General features: G+C 40.0%; 1 protein-coding gene across 2 annotated transcripts in view; it reads right to left on the bottom strand.

Annotated features, from left to right (window-relative positions):
* LOC127801127 (uncharacterized) overlaps positions 1-27,959 on the bottom strand; it is a 152,411-nt gene that overhangs the window by 6,709 nt on the left and 117,743 nt on the right. For both annotated transcript variants that reach the window (XM_052335997.1, XM_052335998.1), the window contains 5 exons: positions 22,737-22,912; positions 22,175-22,628; positions 21,366-21,473; positions 20,806-20,864; positions 20,122-20,506 (listed from right to left, as the gene is read on the bottom strand). In XM_052335997.1, coding sequence (XP_052191957.1) covers positions 20,122-20,506; positions 20,806-20,864; positions 21,366-21,473; positions 22,175-22,628; positions 22,737-22,912 — 1,182 coding nt within the window. The remainder of the gene's footprint in view (positions 1-20,121; positions 20,507-20,805; positions 20,865-21,365; positions 21,474-22,174; positions 22,629-22,736; positions 22,913-27,959) is intronic.

Genomic DNA, 27,959 nt, shown 5'->3' with positions numbered 1-27,959 from the left:
TGAGGTATAAAAAGACACAAAATGTAGACAAGTACCTTGTTGAGCAAGTAAGCAGGTTCCATCCTGAATTGTCCTTCAGAAATTTTTGAGCTTGTTGATTTCATTTGCATTTAACTGATTAAGATCAGATCTAGTGGAGGATTCTGTCTTATCAGTGGAGCCTCCTTCCTCCAGCTCCTTGTTCAAGAGATAGGCCTGGTTCTTTGAAGCTAGACTCTTGAAACCTCCTATCTTGCTTAGAATAGCCTCCTTCCCATGGAGTTTAAAGCATGTGTTCCAAGTGTGCCTAATTTTCTTATAGTAAGTGCACCATAGTCCTTCACGATTTGAATTCTTTGATTGCACTTTTGATTTTCCTGTTCTAAGTCTTGCTCCCTCGCCTTTATTGGACACCATGGCTGAACCCTCTGAAGTAGGTTCACTGAGCATGGCTATCCTTCACTTCTCTTCACTTTGAACAATTGCAAACACCTCAATAAGAGAAGGCAGTCTCTCTTTGCCAAGTATTTGTACTCTAACTTGATCATATTTTGTATTAAGGCCTGCTAGAAATTCCACAATTCTATCTCGCTCAAGAATACGATTAAGGGTGGCAACATCCTCACTACACACTATTTTGATGTGTTGGTAATGATCAAGTTCAAGCCACAAGCCATTCATCTTGTTATAGTATTTTGTTACAGTTAAAGATACTTGTCTAGTACTACTGATCTTAGTTTTAATTTCAAAGATTACTGAGGCATCTTGAACCTTAGAATAAGTTTGTGTCAGACCTTAGCGGATTTGACAGTGAATTCCAGAGGATTCGAAGAATTCTCTGGAGGAAAGAAGATAGAAATCGAGAGAGAGAGAGAGGAGAGAATTTGAGAGGAAATTCAGAATGAGTTTTGATTCAATTTTCCAACGTAACTCGTACAGTTTGCGTGATCCTTTATATGGGAAGGATACCGCATGTCTAATTCTTTCCAATGCGAGGTTATTTACATGAGTGCTCTCCTTCTAGAAGTAACTGCATAACTACCTACCCATGTGCATGTGATGCTCGCCCTTGCAAGACTTATTCCCTAGCTGGTGACTTATACCATGACAAATTCCCCCGGGCTTGAAACTTTTCTTGTCCTCAAGAAATGGTGAGTAGACTGGCTGTTTGCGGAAATTGGCTAAGCAAATCCGGTAAGTATTCCCATGTGTTGTTGTCATGTGGAAGGTTGGACCATTTAACCAACACTTAAATAATTGGAGCCCCATGCTTGTAGAGGGGTGCCTGTCCAAGATTGAGCTCGGTTGTGCTGTAACATCTGGCTCTCTTGACATTTGCGGTAGAGTAGAAGCTACCTGCTGATCTCCCACTGACTTCTTTAGTAAGGATACATGGAAAACTGGATGAATCCTGGTCTCCTCTGGCAGTTTAAGCTTATAGGCAACAACGCTTATCTTATCCTCAATGGTGTAGGGCCCGTAGTACTTAGGACTTAACTTGGTTATCTGCCCTTGGGCAATCTTCTTGAGGTGTGCTGGTCAGAGCTTTAAATAGACCCTTTCCCCTACATCGAATTGCCTCACTTCTCTTCTTATCTGCGTATTGCTTCATGCGGTTTTGGGCCACTGCCAATTCCTTCTTGAGCTGCTGTAACACATTCTGTCTTTTTTCCAAATAATCCTCCACTGTGGCCACCGTAGTGCCATCCCCAATAGCTGGAAGGAGTGGGGGTGGGTAGCCGAACAGTGCTTCAAAAGGTGACCGTTTAATCGAGGCATGGTGGCAAGAGTTGTACCACCATTGTGCAAGAGAAATCCATCTATGCCATCCCTTAGGGTGAAGAAAACATAGGCATCTTAGATACCCTTCCACACACTGGTTCACTCGTTCGGTCTGGCCATCTGTCTGAGGATGGTAGGCTGTACACATCTTCAATCTTACTCCTAAAGCCTTCATAAGTTCCTGGCAGAAAAGGCTAGTGAAAATCTTATCTTGGTCGAAAATTATTGAGTTAGGGACCCCATGCACTTTCATAACTTGGTCGAGGAAAGTTCTAGCCATTTCTTGAGCAGAATATGGATGAGTTAACCCAGTAAAGTGAGCGAACTTCATGAGCCTGTCCACTATGACCATAATACAATCTTTGCCTTTCGATTTAGGTAAACCCTCTATAAAATCCATACTGATGTTGTCCTATGCCTGAGCAGGAATGGGCAATGGCTGTAATAAACTTGGGGAGGCTATTGTTTCATGTTTACAGCGGCTGCAAGTATCACAAGCCATCACAAACTCCGTTACATACCTTTTCATTTGAGGCCAATAGAAGAACTGTTGCACTTTGTGATAAGTGTTCTAGATTCCAAAGTGACCACCCACTGGTGACTCATGTAGGGAGCTCAATATTTTTTTCTTTAAGACCTCACTGTCCCCTATCAACAATCTCCCCTTATACCTCATTACCCCATGACTCGGCCTATATCCAAGCTTGCTGTTGGGGCTAAGTATCAACTGTTCTTTAAGCTCTTGCATCTTTTGATCTCCTTCATAACTTTCCTCTACTTCGTTGTACCAGTCCGGAGTCACCATCGTGAGGGTAGCAGTGTGTCCTTCTTAAAGCATCTGGAGAGGGCATCAACAGCCACATTCTTTCTGCCCTTCTTATATTGGATGGTGTAGTCCAAACCCATAAGTTTGGCCATCCCTTTCTGTTGCAAATGTGTCTGTAGTTTCTGTTGGAGAAGAAACTTAAGACTTTCATGGTCAGTGCGTATAATGAACTGGCCGCCTTCGAGACAATGTCTCCATCGTTCCACAGCCATCACTACTGCTAGTAACTCCTTCTCGTATATGCTCAGGCCAACATGTTTGGGAGATAGGATTGACTGAGATAAGGTAAAGGTCTGCCTTCTTACATTAACATTGCTCCTATTCCCGTTCCACAAGCATCCATCTCAAGGATGAATGGCTTAGAGAAATCCGGTAATCCCAACACCGGTGCCTTGCGCATGGCATCCTTCAATTGCTCAAATGCTCTATCTGCTTCTGGTCCCCACTTAAACCCATCTTTCTTCAAGAGCTCTGTTAATGGCCGACTAATGAGACCATAATTTCTGACAAAACACCTGTAATAGCCGGTAAGTCCTAGGAACCCCCTCAAAGCCTTCAAGTTGACAGGCTTTGGCCAATTCACCATAGCAGCTACCTTCCTGGGATCAGTACTCACCCCCGCCTTTGAAATAACATGACCCAAGTACTCCACCTGCTTCTGGCCAAAGGCGCATTTAGACCGCTTAATATACAATCGACTAGATTTGAGGATATCGAATGTAGTCCTTAGGTGTTGCAAATGTTGGGTGTAGGTTTGGTTGTAGATTAAGATGTCATCGAAGAAAACTAAGATGAATTTATGTAGAAAGGGCTCAAAGACTTGGTTCATAAGTGATTGGAAGGTAGCCGAAGCATTAGTGAGCCCAAATGGCATCACCAAGAACTCGTAGTGGCTGTGGTGGGTTCGGAAAGCGATCTTGTGGATGTTATCAGGCTTCATGTGAATCTGATGGTAGCCTGAGCGTAAATCTAATTTGGAAAATATTGAAGCATTCTTTAGTTCATCAAGTAAGTCTTCGATGATGGGAATTGGGAACTTATCTTTGATGGTTAGGGTATTAAGTTGACGATAGTCAACACAGAAACGCCATGTTCCATCTTTCTTTTTGACAAGCAGGACAAGGGATGCATATGGGCTTTGGCTTGGTCGGATTAGGGACTGTTGTAACATTTCCTTCACCATCTTTTCAATTTCGATTTTCTGGTGTGGGGGGTATCGGTATGATAAAATGTTAACAGGTTTGGAGTTAGGTTTGAGGTTGATTGAGTGGTCGAGGGATCTTTGGGGTGGCAAAGAGTTAGGTTCTACAAACAATTCCTCATACTCAGCCAAAAGTATATTAAGACAGTCTAGTTGTTGTACCTCTATTCTATTTTGATCTTGGCCGATTGTTGTTAAGTAAGATTCTCCTCGCAGCTCGTTTCCTTCCTCTGCTTCCTCAATAGCTTGGATTGAGAACAATTGGGTCACCTGAGCCCACTTACATTTGAGCAGCTTCTGCAACGTCCTTCTTGTGATCATCTTACAAGTCCCAATCTCCTTGCTGCTTGTGAGAGTCATTTTCTTGCCCCCCTTTTCAAAGGTCACCTCCATCTGGTTAAAATCAAAGCTAATAGGACTCAATAGTTTCATCCAGTCCACTCCAAGTACTACATCACAGCCCCCTAGCTTGAGTAGTCTTAAATCTGCCACAAACAGCTCACCCTGCATTTCCCAACAAAACCCGACGCAAGCTGACTTGCTTAGCACCTTGTGACCATTGGCAACGGTCACCGATAAGGGTTGTGTCCCAATCATCCGGCAGTGGAGCTTTTTAGCAGTACCCTCATCCAAGAAACTGTGTGTAGAGCCACTGTCGATTAGGATCATTAAGCTCCCATCCGGTACCCTACCTTCCACCTTGATAATCTTGTTATTGGTTAGCCCATTAAGTGCATGTAACGAGATTTCTCCGTTATCTTCTTCCTCTTAACTCTTCTCCTTTTATTATTTCTTCTTCGTTTTCTGCAGTTTCTTCTTCGCCTTCTAGCAGGAGTAATTGTCTCTTGCATTGGTGTCCCGGGTGGTATCGGTCACCACATTTAAAACAAAGCCCAGCCTGCCTCCTTTGTTCTAACACATTGCCACCCTGGCCTACCGAGTGGCTGCTATTCCCTCAAAGGATGAATAAGATTGAAAAGTATTTTTTCATGTCATGTTTGACATGGTATTAGAGCCATAGAATCATAGTCACTATTCTTTGGGACTATTGAGGCCTTCATCAATCTTCTTTGTTGAAATATTCAAAGATAATGCCTTAATCTATGATTAAGATAAAGCTCCATCTTTCCTAAATTCTAGGAGGAGATAGAATCTTATCTACTCCTCTAAAAATTAAGAGATTAGTTATATCTATGTTGTATTTTTAAACAGTTTTTTGATTGTATTTAAATCTCTAAATTTTAGGATCTCTTGTTTATTTAAACTCCTCGTGGAGTATTCAATAGAAAGATTGAGGAAGTACGGTTTCTTCCGAGATTTCCAATCCAAGATTTATTCTTGTTGCTCTTTTGCTGTTTTTAACATTCTTCATACGAAATTATGTCTACTACCCATAACCCTAACCCTATGCTAGATTCGGCTGATTCCAGTAGTGCAACGAAAATTCTGCTTGCTAGAACCAATAGTGTAGGCTCGAGGGGAGAATTGTAGAACCTTCAAGCAGCTTACCTGTTGAACGGTAAGAACTATTTGAAATGGTCTCAACTGATCTGCACGTTTCTAAAGGAAAAAGGGAAGATAAGTCATCCATTGGGGATTGGTCCTAAGGAAGGAAATCCCATGTTTGCAACATGGGACAAGGAGGATTCCCTAGTGATGTCTTAGCTATGGAATTCTATGGTTCCGGAGATCAACAATATTGTGATGTTCCTAACAACAACCAAGGACATTTGGGAGGTAGTAAAACAGAAACTCACCTACTCCAAGGTTCGTGATGCTACACAGATCCATGAGATAAGGACTAAAGTTGTAGCTACCAAGCAAGGGCAAGGTCCATCACAAAATATGCAAATATGTTGCAGAATTTATGGAAGGAATAGGACCATTACCAATGCCTGAAGATGAAGTGCAGTGAAGATGTTGCACTACAGAAGAGATTCGTGGAAAAAGAGAGGACATACGACTTCCTAGCCGACCTCAATATGGAATTTGATGCAGTAAGGGTACAAATCTTTGGTAAGGAGGATTTACCTTCTTTAAATAAAGTGATTTCCATAGTTTGTGCAGAAGAAGGAAGAAGGGGAGTTATGCTGGACAGTTCCCCGATAGAGAGTTCTGCCCTAGTGTCCCTAAAGGCTCCTAATCAACCTAGAGAGGAGAAGGCCGGGGCCAGGGACTCCTTATGGTGTACCTACTGCAAAAAGCCTAGGCACACCATAGAGAAGTGTTGGAAGCTCCATGGAAATCCATCCAAAGGAGGATAACTGAGGAGGCCAAGACAAGGTTGGCTAGTAGCCACCAACAAGCTAAACAAAAGGGTCCAGAATAGAGATGGCCTGGAGCTTAACAAGACTGAAATTGAAAAATTGAGAAGTTTTCTGGAATCCCTTGACAAGAAAGCTGAGAAAGGTACTTGTTCTCTTGCACTCATAGGTACTTCTCATTCTCTTACCCTACATGCTTCAAGAATAGTCCAACCTAATTCTAGGATCCTAGATTCTGGAGCTACAAATTACGACTCCTTTCTCACACCTTTTCATCACCTATAATCCTTGTTCAAGCTTCAAAAAAATTGCAGTGGCAGATGGTTCTCTAACCACTGTTGCTGGCCAAGGGGATATTCTCCTTAATGAACATCTCACCCTAAAAAATGTCCTTCATGTTCTTAAATTATTTACTAATCTCATCTCTATCCAAAAGCTTGTTTTAGATACTAATTGCAGTGTTAATTTCCATTCTACTCTCTATGAGATTTAGGAACAGGACACGAAGAGGATAATTGGGCTTGTTAGAGCTAGGGCTGGTCTATGCTACCTTGAGGAACCAGGTGAGAAGGAGAAAAAGGAGGAGGTTCACCTTGTGTCATGCCTGACCCAATCTAATAAAAATCAGTTGTGGTTACATCATTATCGTCTTGGTCATCTCTCTTTTTTGACTCTTAGGGTGATGTTTCCAGTTTTATTTAAAGGTCTTGATGTTAAACATTTCCATTGCGCTGTATGTGAATTTGCAAAGCACAAAAGAGCGTTCTATGCTCCTTCTAATAAAGAACTAATCTTCCTTTCTCTTTAATTCATAACGATGTTTGGGGCCTTCAACTGCTCCCAATATTTCTAGGGCACATTGGTTCATTTTGTTTGTAGATGACTACACTAGGGTCGTGTGGATATCTATTGAAAAATAAATTTGAGGTAGGTACAATTTTTCCTATATTCTATAACATGATCAAGAATCAATTTGGGGTGAAAATTAAAAAAACATATATTTGATAATGCCAAGGACTTCTTTAATCAATCCCTATTAATTTTCTTTCAACAAAAAGGAATCATCCATGAATCCTCCTGCCCTTATACTCCTCAACAGAATAGAGTGACTGAGAGGAAGAATGGTCACCTCCTAGATGTTATTAGAGCACTTTTATTTCACCATAATGTTCCTAAACATTATTGGGGAAAAACAGCTCTAACAGCTACTTTTCTTATCAACAGATTGCCTTCTCAAACTCTTGAATCTCCGAGCCCAATCCAACTCCTAGCCAAGCACTTCCCTGATGTACATGTCACTAATAGTTGGAAACCAAAGGTATTTGGGTGTATCATTTGTTCATGTCCCCACTCCAAACAGTGGCAAACTCAATCCTTGTGCTCTAAAATGCATCTTAATTGGATATTCCTCTATCTAAAAAGGTTATCGGTGCTATCATCCTCCTCCTGAAAAATTCCTTATGTGATGTGACTTTTGCAGAAAACATTCCTAATTTTGGCTATTCTCATCAGGGACAAAGTCCAATCTTGACAGGTAGGGATCAGTTTCCTTCTCTACCTGATCTTGGCTTGTTATCATTCTCTTTCCCATTAGCTATTTCTAAGGATTCACCAAGTATGATATTGGAGGAGCCCTCACCGGTACTCCTCACCCACTATAGGTATACTCAAGGTGGAAAGGGTTGGTTTCTTCTCCTTTGCAAGCTCCAACATCTAATTCTAGTCTTAATCTTGCTACTACCAACACTGACAAGTCTAACAGCTCTCTTGAAGACTCACTAGGTAATTCTTGTGTTGAACCTTCACTACCAAAAGATGAGCCTATTAGACCAACTGATCCCATACCTGAAACAAAAACTTCTAGGTGTGATCATGATTGGCATATTGCACTTAGAAAGGGTACTAGAACCTACACCGAGCACCCTTTACATTTGTTTTTACTCTATTCCAAATTGTCATCTCCAAATAAAACCTTTATGACCAGCCTTCATATTATTCCTATTACCAAAACTTTTTCTGAAGCAACAGGGAATGAGAATTGGAAGAATGCCATAAAGGTCGAGATGGTGTCACGATCTTAGGGGTAGGAAGGGAATATTGATAAATTACAGTTGTAATAATTTTATTTATTAGTCAGTTATATTTGTAACAGTTAGTTAGATGATAGTTGTTGTAATAGTTAGTTAGTTATATGTTGTTGAAATAGTCAGTTATTGTAACAGTTAGATAGTTAAGGAGAGGCTATATATGTAACCTAAGGTGATAGGAGGGGGGAGGGGGGAATAACAAAAATAATCTTTTGCCTCTCTCTCTCTCTCTCTCTCTTCCTATTCTATTCTATGTCTAGAATTCCATAATTGTCCCAGCTCAACTCTAGGGACTTGACATTGTGGTATCAGAGCTAGGCGAACTGACTGTGGGGTGATTGGTGGTAGTCTCTCAGTGAAGGGTAAGCTTTGAAGTGATTGTCGAAGGCTGTGCAGGTGATTGGAGAAGTACAGTGACAGCAATGGTGAATTGCGATGGTAGAAGGTACTAGATTGAAACAATTGGAGGGGCGAATGGAGACTTTGGAGCATGGGTTGTCACAAGCCAAGGAAGCGATGGCCCAAAGTAGGGAGGACATGGTAGAATTAAGGGAAGTCGTGCAAAGGGCATCAGAGAAACACCAAGAAGCAATTGAGAGGTGCCAAGAAACGATGGAGCAGTAAGGGCAAAGGATTAACAGCATGCTCAACATGCTGTCCTCCCTGCCCTAATTCCGATTGTCGCCAGAATTTCCACGCATGCAGACCTCTGATCCTATCCTGCCACACTAGGGCAATTGTCCAAGAACGCAGGGGGTTTTTGAAGTAGAGGACCAACCTACGAATCAAGAGACATAGGTGAGGAATATCCAACCTTTAACTCATACTCATCCTCTAATGCCAAGATTGGAGATCCCAATGTTTGAGGGGATGAAATCAAGGTGGTGGACAAGGAGATGTGAAAGATTTTTCCAATTCTATAGGATCCCAGAAGAGCAAAAAATCAATGTGGTTGTGGCTTACTTGAACGATGCAGCCCATTCTTGGTATCAAGCTTGGATCCAAGATGAAGGAAATCAGGGAAGTTGGGCAGAATTCGTGGAAGGGTTATGTAAGCGATTTGGTGAAAGAAGCATGGCCGATGTGATCGAGGAATTTAGTAAATTGAAGAAAGAAAGGGCAGTGGTGGAGTACCAAGTGAAGTTTGAAGAATTGAGATCTATTGTGTATACTGTGAAATTGGGATTAACAGAACAATATTTGGTGTCTAGTTTCATTAGCAGGCTGAGGGAGGAACTGAGATTAATGGTGAAGATGATGATGCCGACATCCGTGAGGCAAGCGACTGAGAAGGCAAGACTGCAGGAGCTCACATTGGCAGCAATCTATAATAAATACACAATGGCAACAGAAATTCCGCCTTCGTTCTATCAACCTTTGGAAGGGGATCAAGTGAACGTGCATTCTAAGGATTTCCCTAACCTTGTTGCAGTTGAATCAAGTACTATGGAATAGCGACAGAAGTTAGGATTATGTTATAGGTGTGGCACTAAATTCAACCCCGATCACCGATGTCAAAAACAATTACTCAATATGGAAGGTACATAAGAAGAAAATGAAGAAGAAGAACAGGGTTAACAACTGCAAGTTCTTGGGGACAAGAACTCTCCTGAGGAGGGGAGAATTGTCACGATCTTAGGGATAGGAAGGGAATATTAATAAATTATAGTTGTAATAATAAATTACAATTGTAATAATTTTATTTATTAGTCAGTTATATTTGTAACAGTTTGTTAGATGATAATTGTTGTAATAGTCAATTATTGTAACAATTAGACAGTTAAGGAGAGACTATATATGTAACCTAAGGTGATAGGAGAGGGGGTGGGGGGAATAATATAAATAATCTTTGCCCCTCTCTCTCTCTTCCTATTCTATTATATGTCCAAAATTCCATAATTGTCCAAGCCCAACTCTAGGGACTTGACAGATGGCAACCCTAGAAAAGAATTAAATATGGGAGCTTGTTCAGTTGCCTAAAGGGAAGCATCGAATGGGTTGTAAAAGTGTCTATATAATAAAATATAAGTATGATGGGTCATTGGACAGATACAAGGCAAGGTTGGTAGTTAAGGGTTATGTTGGAATATGCAGGAATAAATGTAATTAGCTCTCAATTAAGCCTTAATTAGTGCATAGCCTCACTATAAATTTCAATAAAAAAAGGCTAGACCTCACCAAATTCTCTTCTCCTAAAAGGGGTTATCTCTCTTTTTTTCTTTGGTTCAACATGGTATCAGAGCCAACCCTAGTTCCAGCCACTGTCGCCGATCGCCGTAGTCCACTAGATCTGACCCGTCGGCCTTCTGCCAAATCTAAAGCCGAAGGGTCGCCAGATTTGAACTGTCGATCTTTTGCCATTAGCCTTTCTGGCCACTAGTTTCCAAAGCCACTGTCGCCGTTGTGTCGCTGGCCTCAAATCGACCCAACCCCAAAGCCTCGCCGCCACGCGCCCCTCTTCAGAACTAGCCGCCAAGCAGTTTCTTGCACTGATCTCTCTCTCCGTTGCTTCGATCGCAAGGCTGTGACCACCATTGGACTCGCCTCACTCAGTTTGTCCCGATCTTTTCGTCACCGTCCACTATTGTCGAAACATAGGCGAGCGTCTGTTGCTCCGTCGCTGTGCCTTGTTTGACACTCCAATAACCCTCTGACATCTCATTTAGCCCTCTTGTGCCTCAAATCTGGTTTTCAAAGCTGCCTTCCATCCAAAATATGGAGAATCCAGCATCTACAGTCACTTCCGGATTTAAATTTGTAGGTTTTTCTTCGCCTTTTTCTTCCTCACCTATAATACTTTTGAAAAGCTAGTTGGAAGTACCAATTACATGTCTTGGGCTGTCTCTGTTGAGTTATGGTTCATGGGTCAAGGAATGGAAGATCACTTGAATAAGAAAGCCAATGAAATTCTTGATGTTGAGAGAGCAACGTGGAGGAAGACTAATGCTCTTCATTGTAATATGTTATGGCAGACCATTGATCCAAAACTATATGTCATTTACAAGGCATACAAGACTTGTGTTCAAGTATGAAAAAATGTCAAATCTCTTTATACTAATGATATCCAACGTCTCTACTCAGTTGTTTCCATTATTATTCATTTGAAGCAACAAGATATGGATATGTCTGAATTTCTTGACTGCTTAAAATCCCTGAAGGAAGAGTTCAACTCTTTGTTACCAGTTGATAATAATGCAAAAGAACAATTGCAACAACGAGATAAACTTCTTTATGGTTCTAGAATTGATTGCCATTCGATTTGAACTTGCTTCGATCTAGGATCAAATATTATCTAGTCCCACTGTTCTGACACTAGAAGATGTCTTTGCTAGACTTCTTCGAGTTTCTTCCTCATCTTCAGTCATCAATGGTTCTCGGGTTGATTCCTCTATCTTGATGTCACAAACTTTTGGTAGAGGAGAGGATGGAACAATCGAGGCGGTCACTCACAACGAGGTAACAGCCCTAAATGCAATTACTATCATAGGTGGGGCCATCTTCGAGAATGGTGCCACAAACTGCATGGTCGACCGCCCATGCGCTGCTAATGTGGCTTAGTCTGTTGCTATCAATTCCTCAACATAAACTTCTAAGCATCATTCTTTTTTGTCTCTTGTTTTGACTGGAAGTGATTATGAGGACTATCTTTAGTATTAGGCTTCTAAGCAGGTTACATCGTCATCCATTGCTTCTGTGGTGCACACTGGTAATTCTATTGCTTGTGTTACTCGGTCTACCACTCCTAGTCCATGGGTTCTCGATTTTAGGGTAATCGATAATCTCTCTGGTAACCAAAGTCTTGTTTCCTATCTCTCTACTTCTTTTTGTTTGCCAACTGTTACTCTTGCCAATGGTTCCAAAACATCTGCTACAGGCATTGGTCAAGCCCGATCCCTCTCTTCGTTACCCTTAGATTTTGTTTTATATGTTCCCAAAAGCCCCTTTAATCTTACTTATGTTAGTAAATTGACACGTGCTCTTAATTGTTCCATAATCTTTTTTGCTGATTTTGTTATTGTGTAGGATTAGGGTATGGGACAAATGATTGGCACCAGACATGAGTTGCAAGGACTTTATCATCTTGACAGGCCCTTCTCACTAGCAGCCTGCGTTTCTACTGAGTCTCCCACTCTTCTTCATAATTGTTTGGGACATCCGAGTCTATCCAAATTACAAAAGATGGTCCTGCGTCTTTCAACTATTTCCACTTTAAATTGTGAGTCGTGTTAGCTTGGAAAACAGTCTCGTACTTTGCTTCCAAAGTGTGCCAATAATTGGGCTACGTCCCCTTTTGAACTTGTCCATAGTGATGTTGGGGTCTTTGTCATGTTCCTTCTGTTTTAGGTTTTCAGTACTTCGTCACTTTCATCGATGATTACTCTCGATGCACTGGGGTGTTTTTACTGAAAAACTATTCTGAGTTATTTACTATTTTTAAGGACTTTTGTACTGAAATTTAAACTCGATTTAATGTTTCCATCCATGCCTTCCATAGTGACAATGCTAGAGAATATTTTTTAGCTCCTTTCACTACTTTTATGGCTTCTTAGGGTATTTTACATCAATCCTACTATGCCTATACACCCCAACAAAATGGAGTTGTAGAGCACAAAAACCGTCATTTGATTGAAATTGCTCGCTCTTTTTTATAGCATAGTCATGTTCCTTTCCATTTTTGGGCTGATGCTGTTCTCATTAACCAGATGCCTTCTTTTGTCTTACAGCATGAGGTCCCTCACTCCATCATTTTCCCTGCTCAGAGTCTTTATCTCCTTCCCCTTCATGTCTTTGGTTGCACATCATTTGTTCATGACATGACCCCTAGTTGTCCCAAACTTTTTGGCAAGACTATCAAGTGCATTTTCTCTCCTCTCCTGTCAAGAGTCACATAGTTTCTGAGGTTCTTCCTACTCCTTACCTTTGTTCTCCCACCTCAAATACTGTTCCTACTATCCCAGAGCATCCCTTTCAGGTTTATCATTGTCGTCTACATCCTCTTGCGGCTACTGGCGAAGAACCTGCTGACTCACCATGTGTTCCAACATCCTCACCTACCTTAAACCCTCCAGTTGCTTTTGAGTCAATTTTTTATCCTTCTCCTCAGCCTATTGCCACTCGAAAGGTATATGCTCTACTCGCAACCCTCACCCCATATACACTTTCCTCAGCTATCGTCGCTTGGCTTCACCCTATTTTGCTTCTGTGTCCACTTTATCTTCTATTACTGTCCTTAAAACTACCAGTGAGACACTTTTAGATCCAGAGTGGCACTAGGCCTTGGTTGATGAGATGGATGCTCTACATTCTAGTGACACTTGGGAATTGGTTTCTCTTCCTCCTGGTAAATCTATTGTTGGTTGTCACTGGGTCTATACTGTGAAGATTGGTCCTGATAGGAAGGTTGATCGTCTTAAGGCACGCATGGTAGCTAAAGGCTACACTCAGATTATCGAGTTCGATTACGGTGACACCTTTTCTTTGGTGGCTAAGATTGCCTCCGTGCACTTGTTTTTATCCATTGTCGCGATGAATCATTAGCCTCACTATCAGCTGGACATTAAGAATGGTTTTCTTCATGGTGATCTTCAGGAGGAAGTTTATATGGAGCAATTGCCTGGCTTTGTTGCTTAGGGGGAGTTTGGATTAGTATGCAAACTTCGTAGCTCTATTTATGGGCTGAAACAATCTCCATGAGCTTGGTTTGGACGGCTTAGTACTGTTCTTCAGGAATTTGGTATGATTCGCAGTGAGGCCAACCACTCTGTTTTTTTATCGCCACTCATCCGATGGTCAATGCATTTATCTAGTGGTTTATGTGGACAACATTGTCATTGTTGGAAGTGATCAGGATGGTTTTCTTCAACTGAAGACACATCTCTTCAACCATTTTCAGACTAAAGATTTTGGTAAGTTGAAATATTTTCTTGGCATTGAAGTGACCCAGTCCAAAAGTGGCATAGTTATTTCACAAAGGAAATATGCCTTAAACATTCTTGAAGAGGCTAGCATGCTTGATTGTAGATCAGTCGATACTCCCAAGGACCCAAATATTAAGCTCTTACCAGGACAGGGGGAGCTATTATTTGACCCAGGTAGATATTGCAGACTTGCCGGAAAGCTAAACTACCTCACTATCACTCGACCAAACATCTCTTTTGATGTGAGTGTGGTTAGTCAGTTTTTGCAGTCTCCATGTGATAGTCAATAGGATGCTGCTATTCACATTCTCAGATATATCAAATGCATACCAGGTCAGAGATTGTTATATGAAGATAAGGGTCATACCCAGGTGATTGGGTATTCTGATGTCAATTGGGCATGATTTCTTTCAGATAGACACTCTACTTCCGGATATTGTGTTCTAATTGGTGGTAACTTGGTATCTTGGAAGAGTAAGAAGTAGGCAGTGGTTGCTAGATCCAGTGCCGAAACAGAATACCGTGCTATGGCCTTGGCAACATGTGAACTTATATGGTTGAAACAATTACTTCAAGAATTAAAATATGGCGAGGTGATGCAAATAAAATTAATTTGTGATAATCAAGGCGCCTTGCATATAGACTCAAATCTTGTTTTTCATGAGATGACCAAACACATAGAAATTGACTGTCATTTCATCAGAGAAATTTTTTTATCTAGATGTATTGCCACTAGCTTTGTTAATTCAGTCAATCAATTGGCAGACATCTTCACTAAGTCTCTTTGGGGTCCTCGTATTGGTTTCATTTGTAATAAGCTTGGTGCATATGACCTATATGCTCCAGTTTGAGGGGGAGTGTTGGAATATGTAGGAATAAATGTAATTAGTTGTCAATTAGCTTGTAATTAGGCCTTAATTTCAGCCTTAATTAGTGTATAGCCTTACTATAAATTTCAATAGAAAGGGGCTAGAGCTCACCAAGTTCTCTTCCCCTAAAAAGGGTTTTCTCTCTTTTTTCTCTGGTTCAACAGGTTATACTCAAGTGTATGGGGTAAATTATCTAGATACCTTTGCACCTGTTGCAAAGTTAAATACCGTCAGGGTTATCCTATCATTGGTTGCTAATTTAGGCTGGCTATTGCAACAATATGATGTGAAAAATGCGTTTTTGTATGGGGATCTAGAAGAGGAAGTCTATGATAGGATCCTCACAAGAAATTGATAAAATCTCACAATCAACGTTAAGAATCTCCGATTACAAGCTAAGAACAGAAAAGAAAACAAAATAGGCCAATTCAAGAGGGCCTTACCTCTCCCACGATCACTCTTCCAAAATTTTCAGTCCCCCTTTCTCTCTCTTTCTCCCTCCCCTTTTATCGTAATCGGTAATCCTCATTTTGTTGCAGCCACGTGAGTGAATATTCCTTCTCCAACTGAATGTGACTCCTCTACCCTTGCATTTTCTTCCTTAATTGCCCTTGCTTCTCCACCCCTTTTACGTCTCTAGTATGTATAACGAATAGGGATTCTAACATTACTCCCACCCATGAAATTCACCTTGTCCTCAAGGTGAAACTTAGGAAATTAATGTAGTAACGAATTGTACAGTTCTCAAGTGGCCGCTAGGGGGGGGGGGGGGGGGGGGTGGGGGGGGATTGAACCACTTCCATTGAATAGGAACATCGAGGCTCCTCAAGTTATTTCCCATGCCCGACTTTACCCCCAGTTGGAATTCTAGTTTTAGCTTTGCAATTCGCTAGTCAGGGATAGTGGTGGCCTCCTGCACTGCTCCTTCAGCCTTTCGGAGCTGGAATATGCGAATTATGGGGTGAATTGCATCGGAGGGTGGTAGAGACAGATTGTATGCTAGCCTCCCAAACCTTTCCTCCATCTCGTTGATGATCTCCACCTTGTCACGAACAAAAAGTTTCCCCTCTAGGCTGAGAATCTGGTCAACCTCTGCAACCACGACCATCAAATGGCATCTCTTTTTAACTTTGGAGAAGAGATGGCCTCGTTCATAAACTATAGGTAGTGTATCTGGAGAGTCTATTGGCACCCTAATCATGATCCACACCTTCAAGTTTCTTAGAGCAGCAACCAATCCTCCATAAATAACTTTCATGTCCATAACATTCCTGATAGATGACCCGTTTCTCCCTATTCCTGTCAGATATGATTTAATCACCACTCGTTTCCGAGGCTGATAGTCTGCAGTGAAATCTTTAGGGGCTGCTTTTCCATATACTCTAAACTGGGAACTCAACAACCAATATGGTGGTTGTCCCACTGGTGTTGGCCACTGTTCTGGCTATTTAGATCCTCATTCTGTTTCAGCAATAAGAATTATGTGCATGCATGCTTGCAGTGGCACATTCCAGGCTGCATTAGAGTCATTAGATTCTTGACAAATAGGAGGCTTATTTTGTGCTCTTTCTTCATAGCACTCATTCGTAGTAGGTTTTTGATTTACAACAATTCCCATTCCAATCACTGCATCCTTGGTTATTGATACAACTTCCCAGCACCTTGACTTTGTCAATTGTTTCATAGCTTGCCAGTTCTCAACCTCATCATGAAGTTTGCCCAAATTCCGATCATTATTTAAGATTTTTGGGTCTACACCATTGGGCTCCATAACAAAATGCAAATTGAGCCCTTGACTTCTAGAAACATGCTGCCCTTCCACCATTATGACCTGCTTGGACGAGGCACCCACCCCCTCATGATGGTGAGAATACATGGTGGGCCCTCCATTATCAACCAACCCCATGTGAAATCTCTGAGAAACTAGGCTAAGAATCAAACCAGCTTCCCAGACAACATGGACCATTAATGGCGCCCCAATCATCGGTAAGATGCTCTCCTTGGATGTCTCCGAATCGGCAATCCTTGGCATTTTAAACAGACTAATCGTCGGTTGCCCTTCTTAATCGTGTCCCCCAGCTCGTCTAACTTCTCCACCGTGCCTTCCTGCGTGGATCCTAAGTGATTCCTCAGCAGCCCCTTTAGCTCTTCCCAGCTTCTCATTCTTCGTCTCTGTTGCTCCCACCGGAACCATGAAAGTGCAACACGCTCCAAGCACAGTGTTGTTGTGTCCATTTTCTCCTCATCAATCAGCCCATTCACCGCAAAGTAGCTATCGTCTCGGAATATCCAGCTGTCAAGATCTTCGCCTTCAAAGAGGGGCATCTCCAACTGTCACCCTCGGATCTCCGGTCGCCAACCCCCCTTGGAACCTCTGCTTCATCTCGCCGCACTCTTATTTCTGGTGTCGCCTCGGAATCCTGAATGAATTATGGAGACTGGTCTCCCAACTCCTCCTTCCTCTCTCGTTTCTACTCTTCCCGCCTCGTTCTCATCCAAGCGAACTGTTCCAACAAGCTTGCTACATTCTTCTCCACCGATTGAACCGCACGCCTTCCATCCTCCCTTCTAATTCACCTACTCGGTTCGTCAGGTTCATCATTAGGATTAGTGATGCTCTAATACCAAATTGATAGGATCCTCACAAGAAATTGATAAAATCTCAGAATCAACATTAAGAATCTCCAATTACAAGCTAACAACAGAAAAGAAAACAAAACAGGCCAATTCGAGAGGGCCTATCTCTCCCACAATCATTCTTCCAAAATTTTCAGCCCCCCTTTCTCTCTCCTTCTCCCTCCCTTTTTATACGTAATCGGTAATCCTCATTCTATTGCAGCCACGTGAGTGAATAATCCTTCTCCAACTAAATGTGACTCCTCTACCCTTGCATTTTCTTCCTTAACTGCCTTTGCTTCTCCACCCCTTTTACGTCTCTAGTATGCGTGACAAATACAGATTCTAACAGTCTATATGGCCTAAAGGTAGTGTGCAAACTAAAAAATGCCCTATATGGCCTAAAGCAGTCCCCGAGGGCCTAGTTTGACCGGTTTACAAGAGTGATGCTTCTCTGGGGTATAGACAAAGCCAAGGGGATCATCCACTATTCATCCACAACTCGGACACAGGGAGAGTGACAGTGTTAATAGTGTATGTGGATGATATTGTGGTCACCGAAAATGATGAGGAAGACAGGAATAAACTTAGAGAATGTTTGATTAGTAAGTTTGAAATTAAAGAATTGGGGAGATTGAAATATTTATTGGACATAGAAGTGGCACATTCAAAGGAGGGAATCTTTATTCCTTAGCAGAAATACATAGTTGACCTCCTAACTAAAACTGGAATGCTAGGTTGTAAGGTAACAGACACTCCGATTGAACCTAATCACATGTTGGGAGAAGTTCTAGAAGACAATATGGTTGATAAGGGATCATATCAAAGGCTAGTGAGGAGGCTAATTTATCTAGCTCATACTTGGCCAGACATTGCATATGCAGTAGAAGTGGTCAGTCAATTCATGCACAACCCTAAAGAAACTCACCTAAGGGCAGTGTATAGGATATTGCACTACTTGAAGCGGACACTCGGGAAAGGAATCATGTTTAAGAAAGGTGAGAACATGTCTCTTGAGGTTTACAAAGATGGTGATTATGCAAGGTCCATAGTGATGGGAGATCCACACCAGGCTATTACACTTTCCTAGGGGGTAACCTTGTGACGTGGAGGAGTAAAAAACAAAGTGTAATGGCTTGGTCAAGTGGAGAAATTGAGTTTAGGTCTATGGCTCTAGGAGCGTGTGAGTTACAATGGCTGAAAATATTGACGGATGATCTGAGAATCAAGTGAACAACACCTATGAAACTATCGTGACAATAAATCAGCAATAAGGATTGCTCATAATCCAATTCATATATCTTATTGCTAAAGGGTTGCTTGCAGCTGTGTGTCACAGGTTGATCAACAAGCTTGGAATGGATGACATCCATTCTCAATCTTGAGGGGGAGTGTTAATGATTGAGAGGCTGATTGGTTTGATTGATTGATTTCTCGATTATATTTTTCTTTCTAAATTAGAGTGTGTATCTTCTAGGAGCTATAACTTTCTATATCTTGTTGTATCCTAATTTGTACAGGTTTCCAAAACTGAATTTGGAAACTATCCTATTCCTTTTAGGAACTTCCTAAATTGATAGGAAGGCATGTATATAATCAGAGCTATTCCCTCAAAGGATGAATAAGATTGAAAAGCATTTTTCCACGTCTTGTTTGACAGCTACCATCAAAGTCTGCAATTTTCATCCATATTTCTAGTTTTGGCAAAATCATACTGCTGTTCCAACCCTAAATCTAAAACCTTTAGATTCTAATGCATCACTTCACAATTCCAGCTAATAGTGCATATTTCCTATTATTTCAAACAAAACTATATCTTCAACAAACAACATACAACAAGAGGTCTTTTGAGTTTTGAAAACTGCTGCCATGCTCAATTACTCTATTTACCTTTTCAAAAAAGGGCCCAGTAGATGTATGGCAATAACTAGAGTAATATTAAAAATTCAACACTACACTTACGTGTCAGAATGAATGCAAATTTTACTTTGTTGAGCAGGTTTATAAAATTGCAATATCTTCTTAGAACATTTCCAACCTCAAATTGTAACAACATCCTGCCCAATAGTTTTTCCAAACCTCTCTTACCTCAGTATGCCCCTACTAGAGAAATGAATTTCTTCTAAATTCAACTTCAAGAAATCGTTCACAGAAAATAGCAATTCAAAAGAACTCCATTGTAACCACATCTATTTTGAACTAGTTCTCTTCATCTATGTCTTCAACCCACTTATCACAAACTTTCCTTTTCTCTTATTGAGCAACATTAAGAGTATCTCCTCCATCTTTTGAGCATAGTTTCATGCCAGCAAATACAAACATTTGGCTTAGTACTGATTGCCTTCAGCCTTGCCTTAGCTAATTATGAATCTCAAACTCTTCTATGTACTTAGTGTACAAAAGGCTTCCCTCACAAAAGTCTCTCTCTGTCTCTATCATAAGAGACCTTGAGAAGAAGTGACAGCTTAAAATTTAATATTTTACTTCAAATGATTCCCCAACATGAGCAAACCCGTGACAGATCCCAAATTCTCAGAAAAGATAACATCAAACATGCAATCAAAGTTCAGAAAACTTACAACATCCTCATTCATGGATAAGATAGTTGTCAATGATTTCAATGCAGAAAGCTTAGAACTTGTAAGCAACACCATAGAATTCAGATCCTCCAAGCAAAGCAACATATTTTCTGCAATGGCCTTAGACGCTTTCCAGTTGGAATAATCCCACATGTCTAATCCCAAATCTGATCGTAATCGTAAGGAGTCAAACAAGTATACATTCTTGGCATGTCCAAAGAGGTCCCCATCATATTTGTGCTGATAAGTTTGCAGAAACTTTGAGTCAATCAGATACTGAGATAGAGCTTTAAATGGCCCAGGATCAACTTTACGGCCTTCAATCTCCCCTTGTAAATGATAGTAAAGATCGCTAAGTATTAAACTCTGCAATTCCTTTCCTTCACTGAAATAAAGGGAAAAGAAGAAAGAAAGGAAAGCATTTCAGAGAGAGAAGTGATTAGCAAACAGCACCGGGAGATAAAATGCATTGCCTTGTATAAGATGGATGGCAGAAATTAAATTGTGTTTCCTTCCCCCCCGTGTTTTTTTTTTTTTTTGGCCGGGGGGGGGGGGGGGGGGGTGGTGAAAGACAAAATGCAGAATAAAATGTACAACCACCTGGAATGCTAGAAACTGAATCATAAACTAGAAAACACCAACTGAATCTCCTATTCATATGCATGTTTAGCTTATAACACAAACCTGTAACCCTGTTGTGTGTATTGGCCCAACAAATCTGAAAAAGAAGGCAGCTCACTCAACTGTACATAGAAAAATTAAATAAGTGAGTAAGAAAAGAGGAAGCAGGCAGGGTGCTAGGGAAATTATGAACCCTCTAACTACTAAAGGATTAGTAGAGTAAAATAAAAAATTATGGTTGTTTTCAAAAATGGTGTTGAGAGTAAAAATGATAATACACAAAGATAAAATTAACTCTCTATCTAACAGTTTAATCTTTTAGATGAGATGGTGGTTAACAATTCAATATGATATCAGAGTAGACAAGGTCCTAAGTTTAAGCCTCATTGCTGACCCAATATTTGAATTATTGAACGTGTTTAGATCAGTTTTGCAGTGAAGCCTAACCACATGTGAGAGTATTGAGAATAAAAATGATAATATGAAAAGGTAAAGTTAACTTTATCTAACAACTTAAACTTTTAAAGGAGATGGTGGTAAGCAACAAAGAGCAATAAACATCAATGGTAGATAACTTCCAAAAGTAAAAAGAAATAAATCTAGACATGGGATGACAACTTTACCTTTTTGAACAAGATGCGGATCTTTTCAATTAATGATACAGACAAACTTCCCGTATCACCAGTTCTTAATTTTTCCATCACATGCACAGAGAATATACCTGCAGCAACCTACAAAAGCAGATCATAAGTAAAATGAAATAGACAGGGAATACTAATACTATCAGTTACCTGTCCATTTGTCACTGCATCAGAACCAAATTGAGCATGACAAAATTTTAAGCCCATATTTCAATCAGAATAACTGTCATTTGATCAAAAATCAAAGACAGCTCAGAGATGCTAAGAAGTACTACCATTAAATGCTCCTACAATGTGCATGCACGAGAACTTCGATATCATAGAAAAGTTAAAATAAAAAAGAACTAGAGACTTTTGACCAGTCTTGATCAATGAATTCCCCAACCAAATGGAGTAAAATCACATGTTTGGAGTAGTTAAAAAGAGATAAAGGTTTTTTTGTTTAAAAATGAATCCGAAGAGGCAGGCAACTAATTTTTAAAACCACTAGTGAATCACAGCAAAGCTGGGCTAGGCCTACATTGTGTATCCAACAGTTTCGATAGACATCAACACTAAACATAGAAAGGAACAAGCATGACATTCATATCAAACCATGCCACCAAAACTAGATTCAGTGCTAGAATTAAAAGTAGAATCAAACAGTTATCAACAAGGGGTACTAAATATGCATCCATAGGAGGTGTAAAACTACAGGGTCAGATTTGAAAATGAGCCTCAGTTCACTCACACAAGTGTATTTAATTGATAAATAAGGGAAAATAAAACGAGGGAATTGATACTGGTCACACCTTTGCTCGAAGATACAACTCATTGTCATATTCACATGACGCATATGACTTGATCAGGTTATCCAAAATTGATCCACCATGCAAGGTAGACAAAACACGCTTCCAACAAAAATGGCTTTCGTCTTTGGTTTTTTCAATTTGATCCTTGTATGTAACTCCAGTTTGTTGTACAAGAGACTCTGCATGTAATAACTTCTTCTGCAGGAATGACTCATAAGCCAATATTTTCAGAACAGACGACTGGCACTGATGCCTATATGCTATGCTAAGAACCTCAACTTCACTCATACGTCCACATAACTTAGCATCATTACTAACATTTTGCAAAATACTGGTTAACTGTTTCCAGAAATTCTCTGAGCTTTTTACACAGTCCAAAATATTTGTAAACTGAGCAGCTCCTTGCCATAATGCCTTAAGGAAATTTAGGACATTCAGCAGTATACGAGGATTGCTGTAAATAAAATAGGGAGCAATCAACCCATAAAGATATGATATTTGAACATATGGAAAACAATATATAATGGACTGGATTTCAGAAACATCCTAATAAAAGCAATACCTGTTGATAAGATCATTGGATTGTCCGACATATTCCAGAACTGCAGCCATGGGATTGGCATCAGTGAATCCCAGTAACCTAGTGGTAACATCATTCAAATGCTTCGTACCATTGGCATCACTTGCCTGAACATCTGTAGTTTCGTTCTCAGCAATTACAGCAAGAAGGAAAGCAGGCTACAATAGGAAACTGTTATTAGGGAGGGAGTGCCAATAAATATTGAACCATTTGAATCAAAGATGGATTTGCAGGAAACTAAGATGATGCATGCAGTTTTAAAAGAAATAATTAAGGCTTTAAAATAAGCTGAGTTGAGGCAGAAACTTGGGTTTGGATGCAAAAAATATTGCATTTCTTCTCTGGTGGAGATAAATTTTCAGTTGACCACATGCATATCCATGGTCTGATTAGGCATAATATAGCAAGTCAGTATTGATAGACCACTTGCTCCTTTCCTTCCACAACTTCAACCTGGACAAGTCAGTCTCTCATACTAATGCACAAGTCAATCTAATTTGCATATGGTAAAGCCTTAACTAATGTTGCTAATCTTTATCATTGTAAAAATATGTAGTTATTCAGTTTTGAATATTCCATTTGAGTCTAAAGTTTGTTATAATTTTATTTCTAGAATATTTTGTTTCCTTGTTTGGCAGTTTCTAAGTCAAATTCTACATGGTATCAAAGCAGTCCTAACAACGATCTGTTCATTCCAAGCCTGCAACTGATTTCATTCCAAATCTGCATCTGATAATTTTGGTTTGTTCTCAATTCTATACCTGATTCCATTTCTATTCCATCTAGCATTTGGATCATGTTCCTCGTGTTTTTTTCATTTGCAATGGCTTCTACTGTTCAAGTTTCTTCTTCCTCTCAAATTCCCTCAATTTTGACCCCAACAAGAGGATCCGATTCCTCAACTCTTCTTATTACCAGACATAAATTGAATGGCCATAATTATCTACAGTGATCTCATTCAATTATGATGTTCATTTGTGGCCAAGGAAAGGATGATTATCTCACTGGTGCTGCCCCTAAACTGAAGACCGATAATTCAATGTACAAGATATGGAAGACAGAGAACAATATGGTCATGTCATGGCTTATCAACTCTGAAGAAATCCGATAGAATAATGAAAACTATCGTACTCTTCTCCATTAGCAGCTAGGATTAAATATACAAGACTCCTAGTTTGATACAAACTTATCTCCTAAACTTTAGCTACTAGATAAACTCCTAAATTCTAGTACAAGATAACAAGATAAAATAATTCTAGCTAATTTACAAATAATACACAAGATATATTAGATCAGCTTGAGGATAACTCGGGAGAGTTATCCTCCTCTTATTCCTCTCATCTCATCCATGGATCATCTCCTCAATCCTTTAGGATTGGTTGTGCATCTTTATCTTTCAACACCCCCCCCTCAAGCTGAGGAATATATATCAAATATTCCCACCTTGCTTCTTATATATTCAAAACCTTGTTTTCCCATTGCTTTGGTCAAAATGTCCGCATGTTGTTCTTCTGTTGGAACATAAGTCAACTTAATGTTGCCATCCTCAAGCTCTTGTTTGACAAAATGGCGATCAATTCGGTCATGCTGCACCGGATTGTTGACAATGTTGATAGCTGATTTGCTATCACTATAAAGAAATTTAGGAGATAATATCGGCATAGACAAGTCATTCAATAGTCTTTCCACCCATACCATTTCACAAATTGCTTGAGCAATTGAGCGATACTCTGCTTTAGCATTGTTGCGAGTTACCACTTCTTGTTTTTTGCTCCGCGAAGTCACCAAGTTACCCCATAATTTTGTACAATAGCCTAATGTGGATTTGCTATATTCCACAACACCTGCCCAATCAGAATCTGCATAGCCAATTATCCCTCTGTCTCGGCTTTTGTAAATAGTAGACCCTTACATGGTGTTCCTTTAAGATATTTAAAGATGTGATAAGCTGCTTCCAAGTGTCTCCCAGTTGATGAATGCATGAATTGACTAACAATACCCACAGCATAGGTAATATCCGATTTTGTGTGAGACAAATAAATTAGTTTGCCTACCAATCGTTGGTACATGCCTTTGTCCACTGGATGCTCTTCTTTTTCTTCTCTATTCTTCCAGTTAGGCTCTAGAGGTGTGCTTGCCGGTTTACACCCCAATTTGCCCGTCTTGTTTAGCAAGTCAAGAGTGTACTTTCTTTGGGATACAAAAATATCATTCTTACTTCTTGCAACTTCCAAACCAAGAAAATATCGCAGTTCCCCCAGCTCTTTTACTTCAAAGGCCTGCCTTAGCTGTTCTTTTAGCTTCTCAATTTCTTGGTTATCATCTCCCGTGATAATGATATCATCCACATAGACTATTAAAATTGTTCTCCTACCATCCTCATTGATCTTTGTAAAGAGTGTGTGATCCGCTTGTCCCTGCTTATATCCCAGCTTGTATATAGTATCACTAAGGGCCTGTTCTCTTTGCTGTTTTCAACCTGTTTTGAGTTTTCAGTTTTTCAAAACACTGAAAACGCGTTCTCTTTTCTATTTTCAAAAACCCGTTTTCGAAAACAAGAAAAAAAATTGTAATGGAAACCCAAAACAACAAATGTTGTTTTGGGTGTTTTCGGTGAAAACACACTGAAAATGCCAAAACACAAAAAACGGATCCAACCCCCCCCAACCCACCCACCGACTGCAGAAACCCACCTCCCCTCTCTTCTCCACTTTTTCCTCTCCTCTTCTAGCCGTCGACCGCCATCACTGAGCTTCCGGCCCGCCGTCTCCTTTCTCCTCTCTGAGCTTCTAGCCTGCCACCGCCATCGCCATCACCATCGCTGACTGCTTCTGTTGCCACCACCGCGACCACCACTGTCGACCGTCCCCCATCGCAAACCCTCGCATCGCGACCGATGCCACCACCCATCGCCATTGATCGCCCCCCGTCTCCGTTCTCCTTTCTTCTCTTCTGGCCAGCCACCACCCACCGCCGTTGACTGAAATCCTAGCATTGTGCCCGCCACCACCGAACGGCCGAGCATCCCCTCCCTTTCACCATGGTTTCTTCTTGCTTGCTGCTACGACTCTTCTCCCTTCTGCGATTTGATTTGTTGGTTGTTTTGTTTTGTTTTATTTTATTTAAATATTAAATTAAATATGTAATATAATTTTTTTGTATTATTTTTTTTAAATATTTTTAAATTTTTGGATTATACCTGTGATAATGTTATGTTATTTTGTAATTTATAATTACTTTCTTTCATTTTTAAAATTAAATTATCAATTATCTCTTGAATTATAATTTAAATCTTTGAATTAAATTTATAATGTATCAATAAATATTTATAATTTATTTGAAATCAAATTTATTTAACAAAACAATATAAAATAAATTTTCTCAAAATTTCAAAATAAACGTGTTTTTCAGTTTTCTATTTTAATAAATAGTTTTTCAGAATAATAAAAAGAACGCATTTTTAAAAATTTCAAAACAGACACTCAAAATACAAAACTGAAAATGAATTCAAAACTCAAAACTGAAACACAGAGAGAATAGCATCTAAATCTTTTAAACCACGCTCTAGGTGATTGCTTTAAGCCGTATAGAGATTTTTTTAATTTGCATACCTTATCTCTTGTATTGTCTTTCTCAAACCTCGGTGGTATCCTCATGTAAATCTCCTCCTCTAAATCTCCGTTTAGGAAGGTGTTTTTTATGTCCAATTGGTGCAGTTTCGAATCCAGATTTGCGGCTAGGGACAATAGAATCTAAATTGAATTGAGTTTGGCCACGGGAGAAAACGTTTCTTCATAATCTAAACCTTGAGTTTGAGTAAATCCCTGAGCTACAAGCCTTGCTTTGTTGATCAAATGGTGGATCGAACTTGGAAGCTTTAGGCGGTATTTTCAAGATCTGAATAGATCTCTCGAACCACATTCCAAATCTCGCTTGCTGTTTTGTAGAAGGGGTAAGTTCTTCCTACCATTAGCTCTACTGAGTTTACTAGCCATGCCATGACAATGGCATTCTCAGCTTCCCATACTCCATATGCTGTTGAATCTTGGCTAGGCTTTACAATTTCTCCAGTTAGATAGCCTACCTTCCCTTTTCCTTCAATCACAAGCATAACTGATTGGGACCACTCTCGAAAGTTGGTTCCATTCAGCTTGTGTAAAGTAATCTGGAGGGAAGATCCATCGAAGGCTAAGGAAAAATGTGACGAGGTTGCAGAGACTGGACTGCTCTTTGTTGGAAGAGGAATAGAAGTCCCCGTACTGGCTGTTTGATCATCAGCAATGACGCAAGTTAAAGAGTTCTTTTACAATTAGAACTCTAAATAATTGGTGGCCACAGAAACTCGAAACTGAGCTCTGATACCATGAAGAAATCCGATAGAATAATGAAAACTATCGTACTCTTCTCCATTAGCAGCTAGGATTAAATATACAAGACTCCTAGTTTGATACAAACTTATCTCTAAAACTTTAGCTACTAGATATACTCCTAAATTCTAGTACAAGATAACAAGATAAAATAATTCTACCTAATCTACAAATAATACACAAGATATATTAGATCAACTATTCTCCTCTTATTCCTCTCATCTCATCCATGGATCATCTCCTCAATCCTTTAGGATTGGTTGTGCATCTTTATCTTTCAACAAACTCCATGACGAATGAAGTTGGAGAAAACTTTATTCTCTACAAGACGGCACATGAAATCTAGACAGTCGCCAATGAGAAATACTCCAACACGGAAGATGCAATGAAAGCCTTTGAAATTAAAGGAATACTCCATGATTTTCGTCAAGGGGAACTCACTGTCAACCAATATTTTAGTCGACAGACAAGACATTGGCAACAACTTGATATGTATGAGACAACAACATGGGAATGTCAAGCCAATGCTGGAAAATACAAGATGATTGTTGAGAAGAAGCAAATTTATAAGTTTTTGTTGGGTCTCAACAAGAATTTAGATGAAGTCCGAGGGCGGATTTTAGCCGTCAAACCTCTACAAAATCTACCTGAAGTTGCCTCAAAAGTGCAACGTGAAGAAAGTAGAAAGAAGGTGATGATGGGCACAACAAATTAGCCACTAACTATTGAAGTTTCTGCCATGCTTTATCAAGGAACGGATGCTAACCGCACCAAGAAAGGCAAACCCTGGTGCGATCATTGCAAAAAGGCAGGACACACCTGAGATACTTGTTGGTAT

Source organism: Diospyros lotus, chromosome 5 (assembly GCF_014633365.1).
Source record: "Diospyros lotus cultivar Yz01 chromosome 5, ASM1463336v1, whole genome shotgun sequence".
In the NCBI taxonomy this organism is placed as follows: Eukaryota; Viridiplantae; Streptophyta; class Magnoliopsida; order Ericales; family Ebenaceae; genus Diospyros; species Diospyros lotus.
This window is presented reverse-complemented; position numbering and strand designations above follow the sequence as displayed.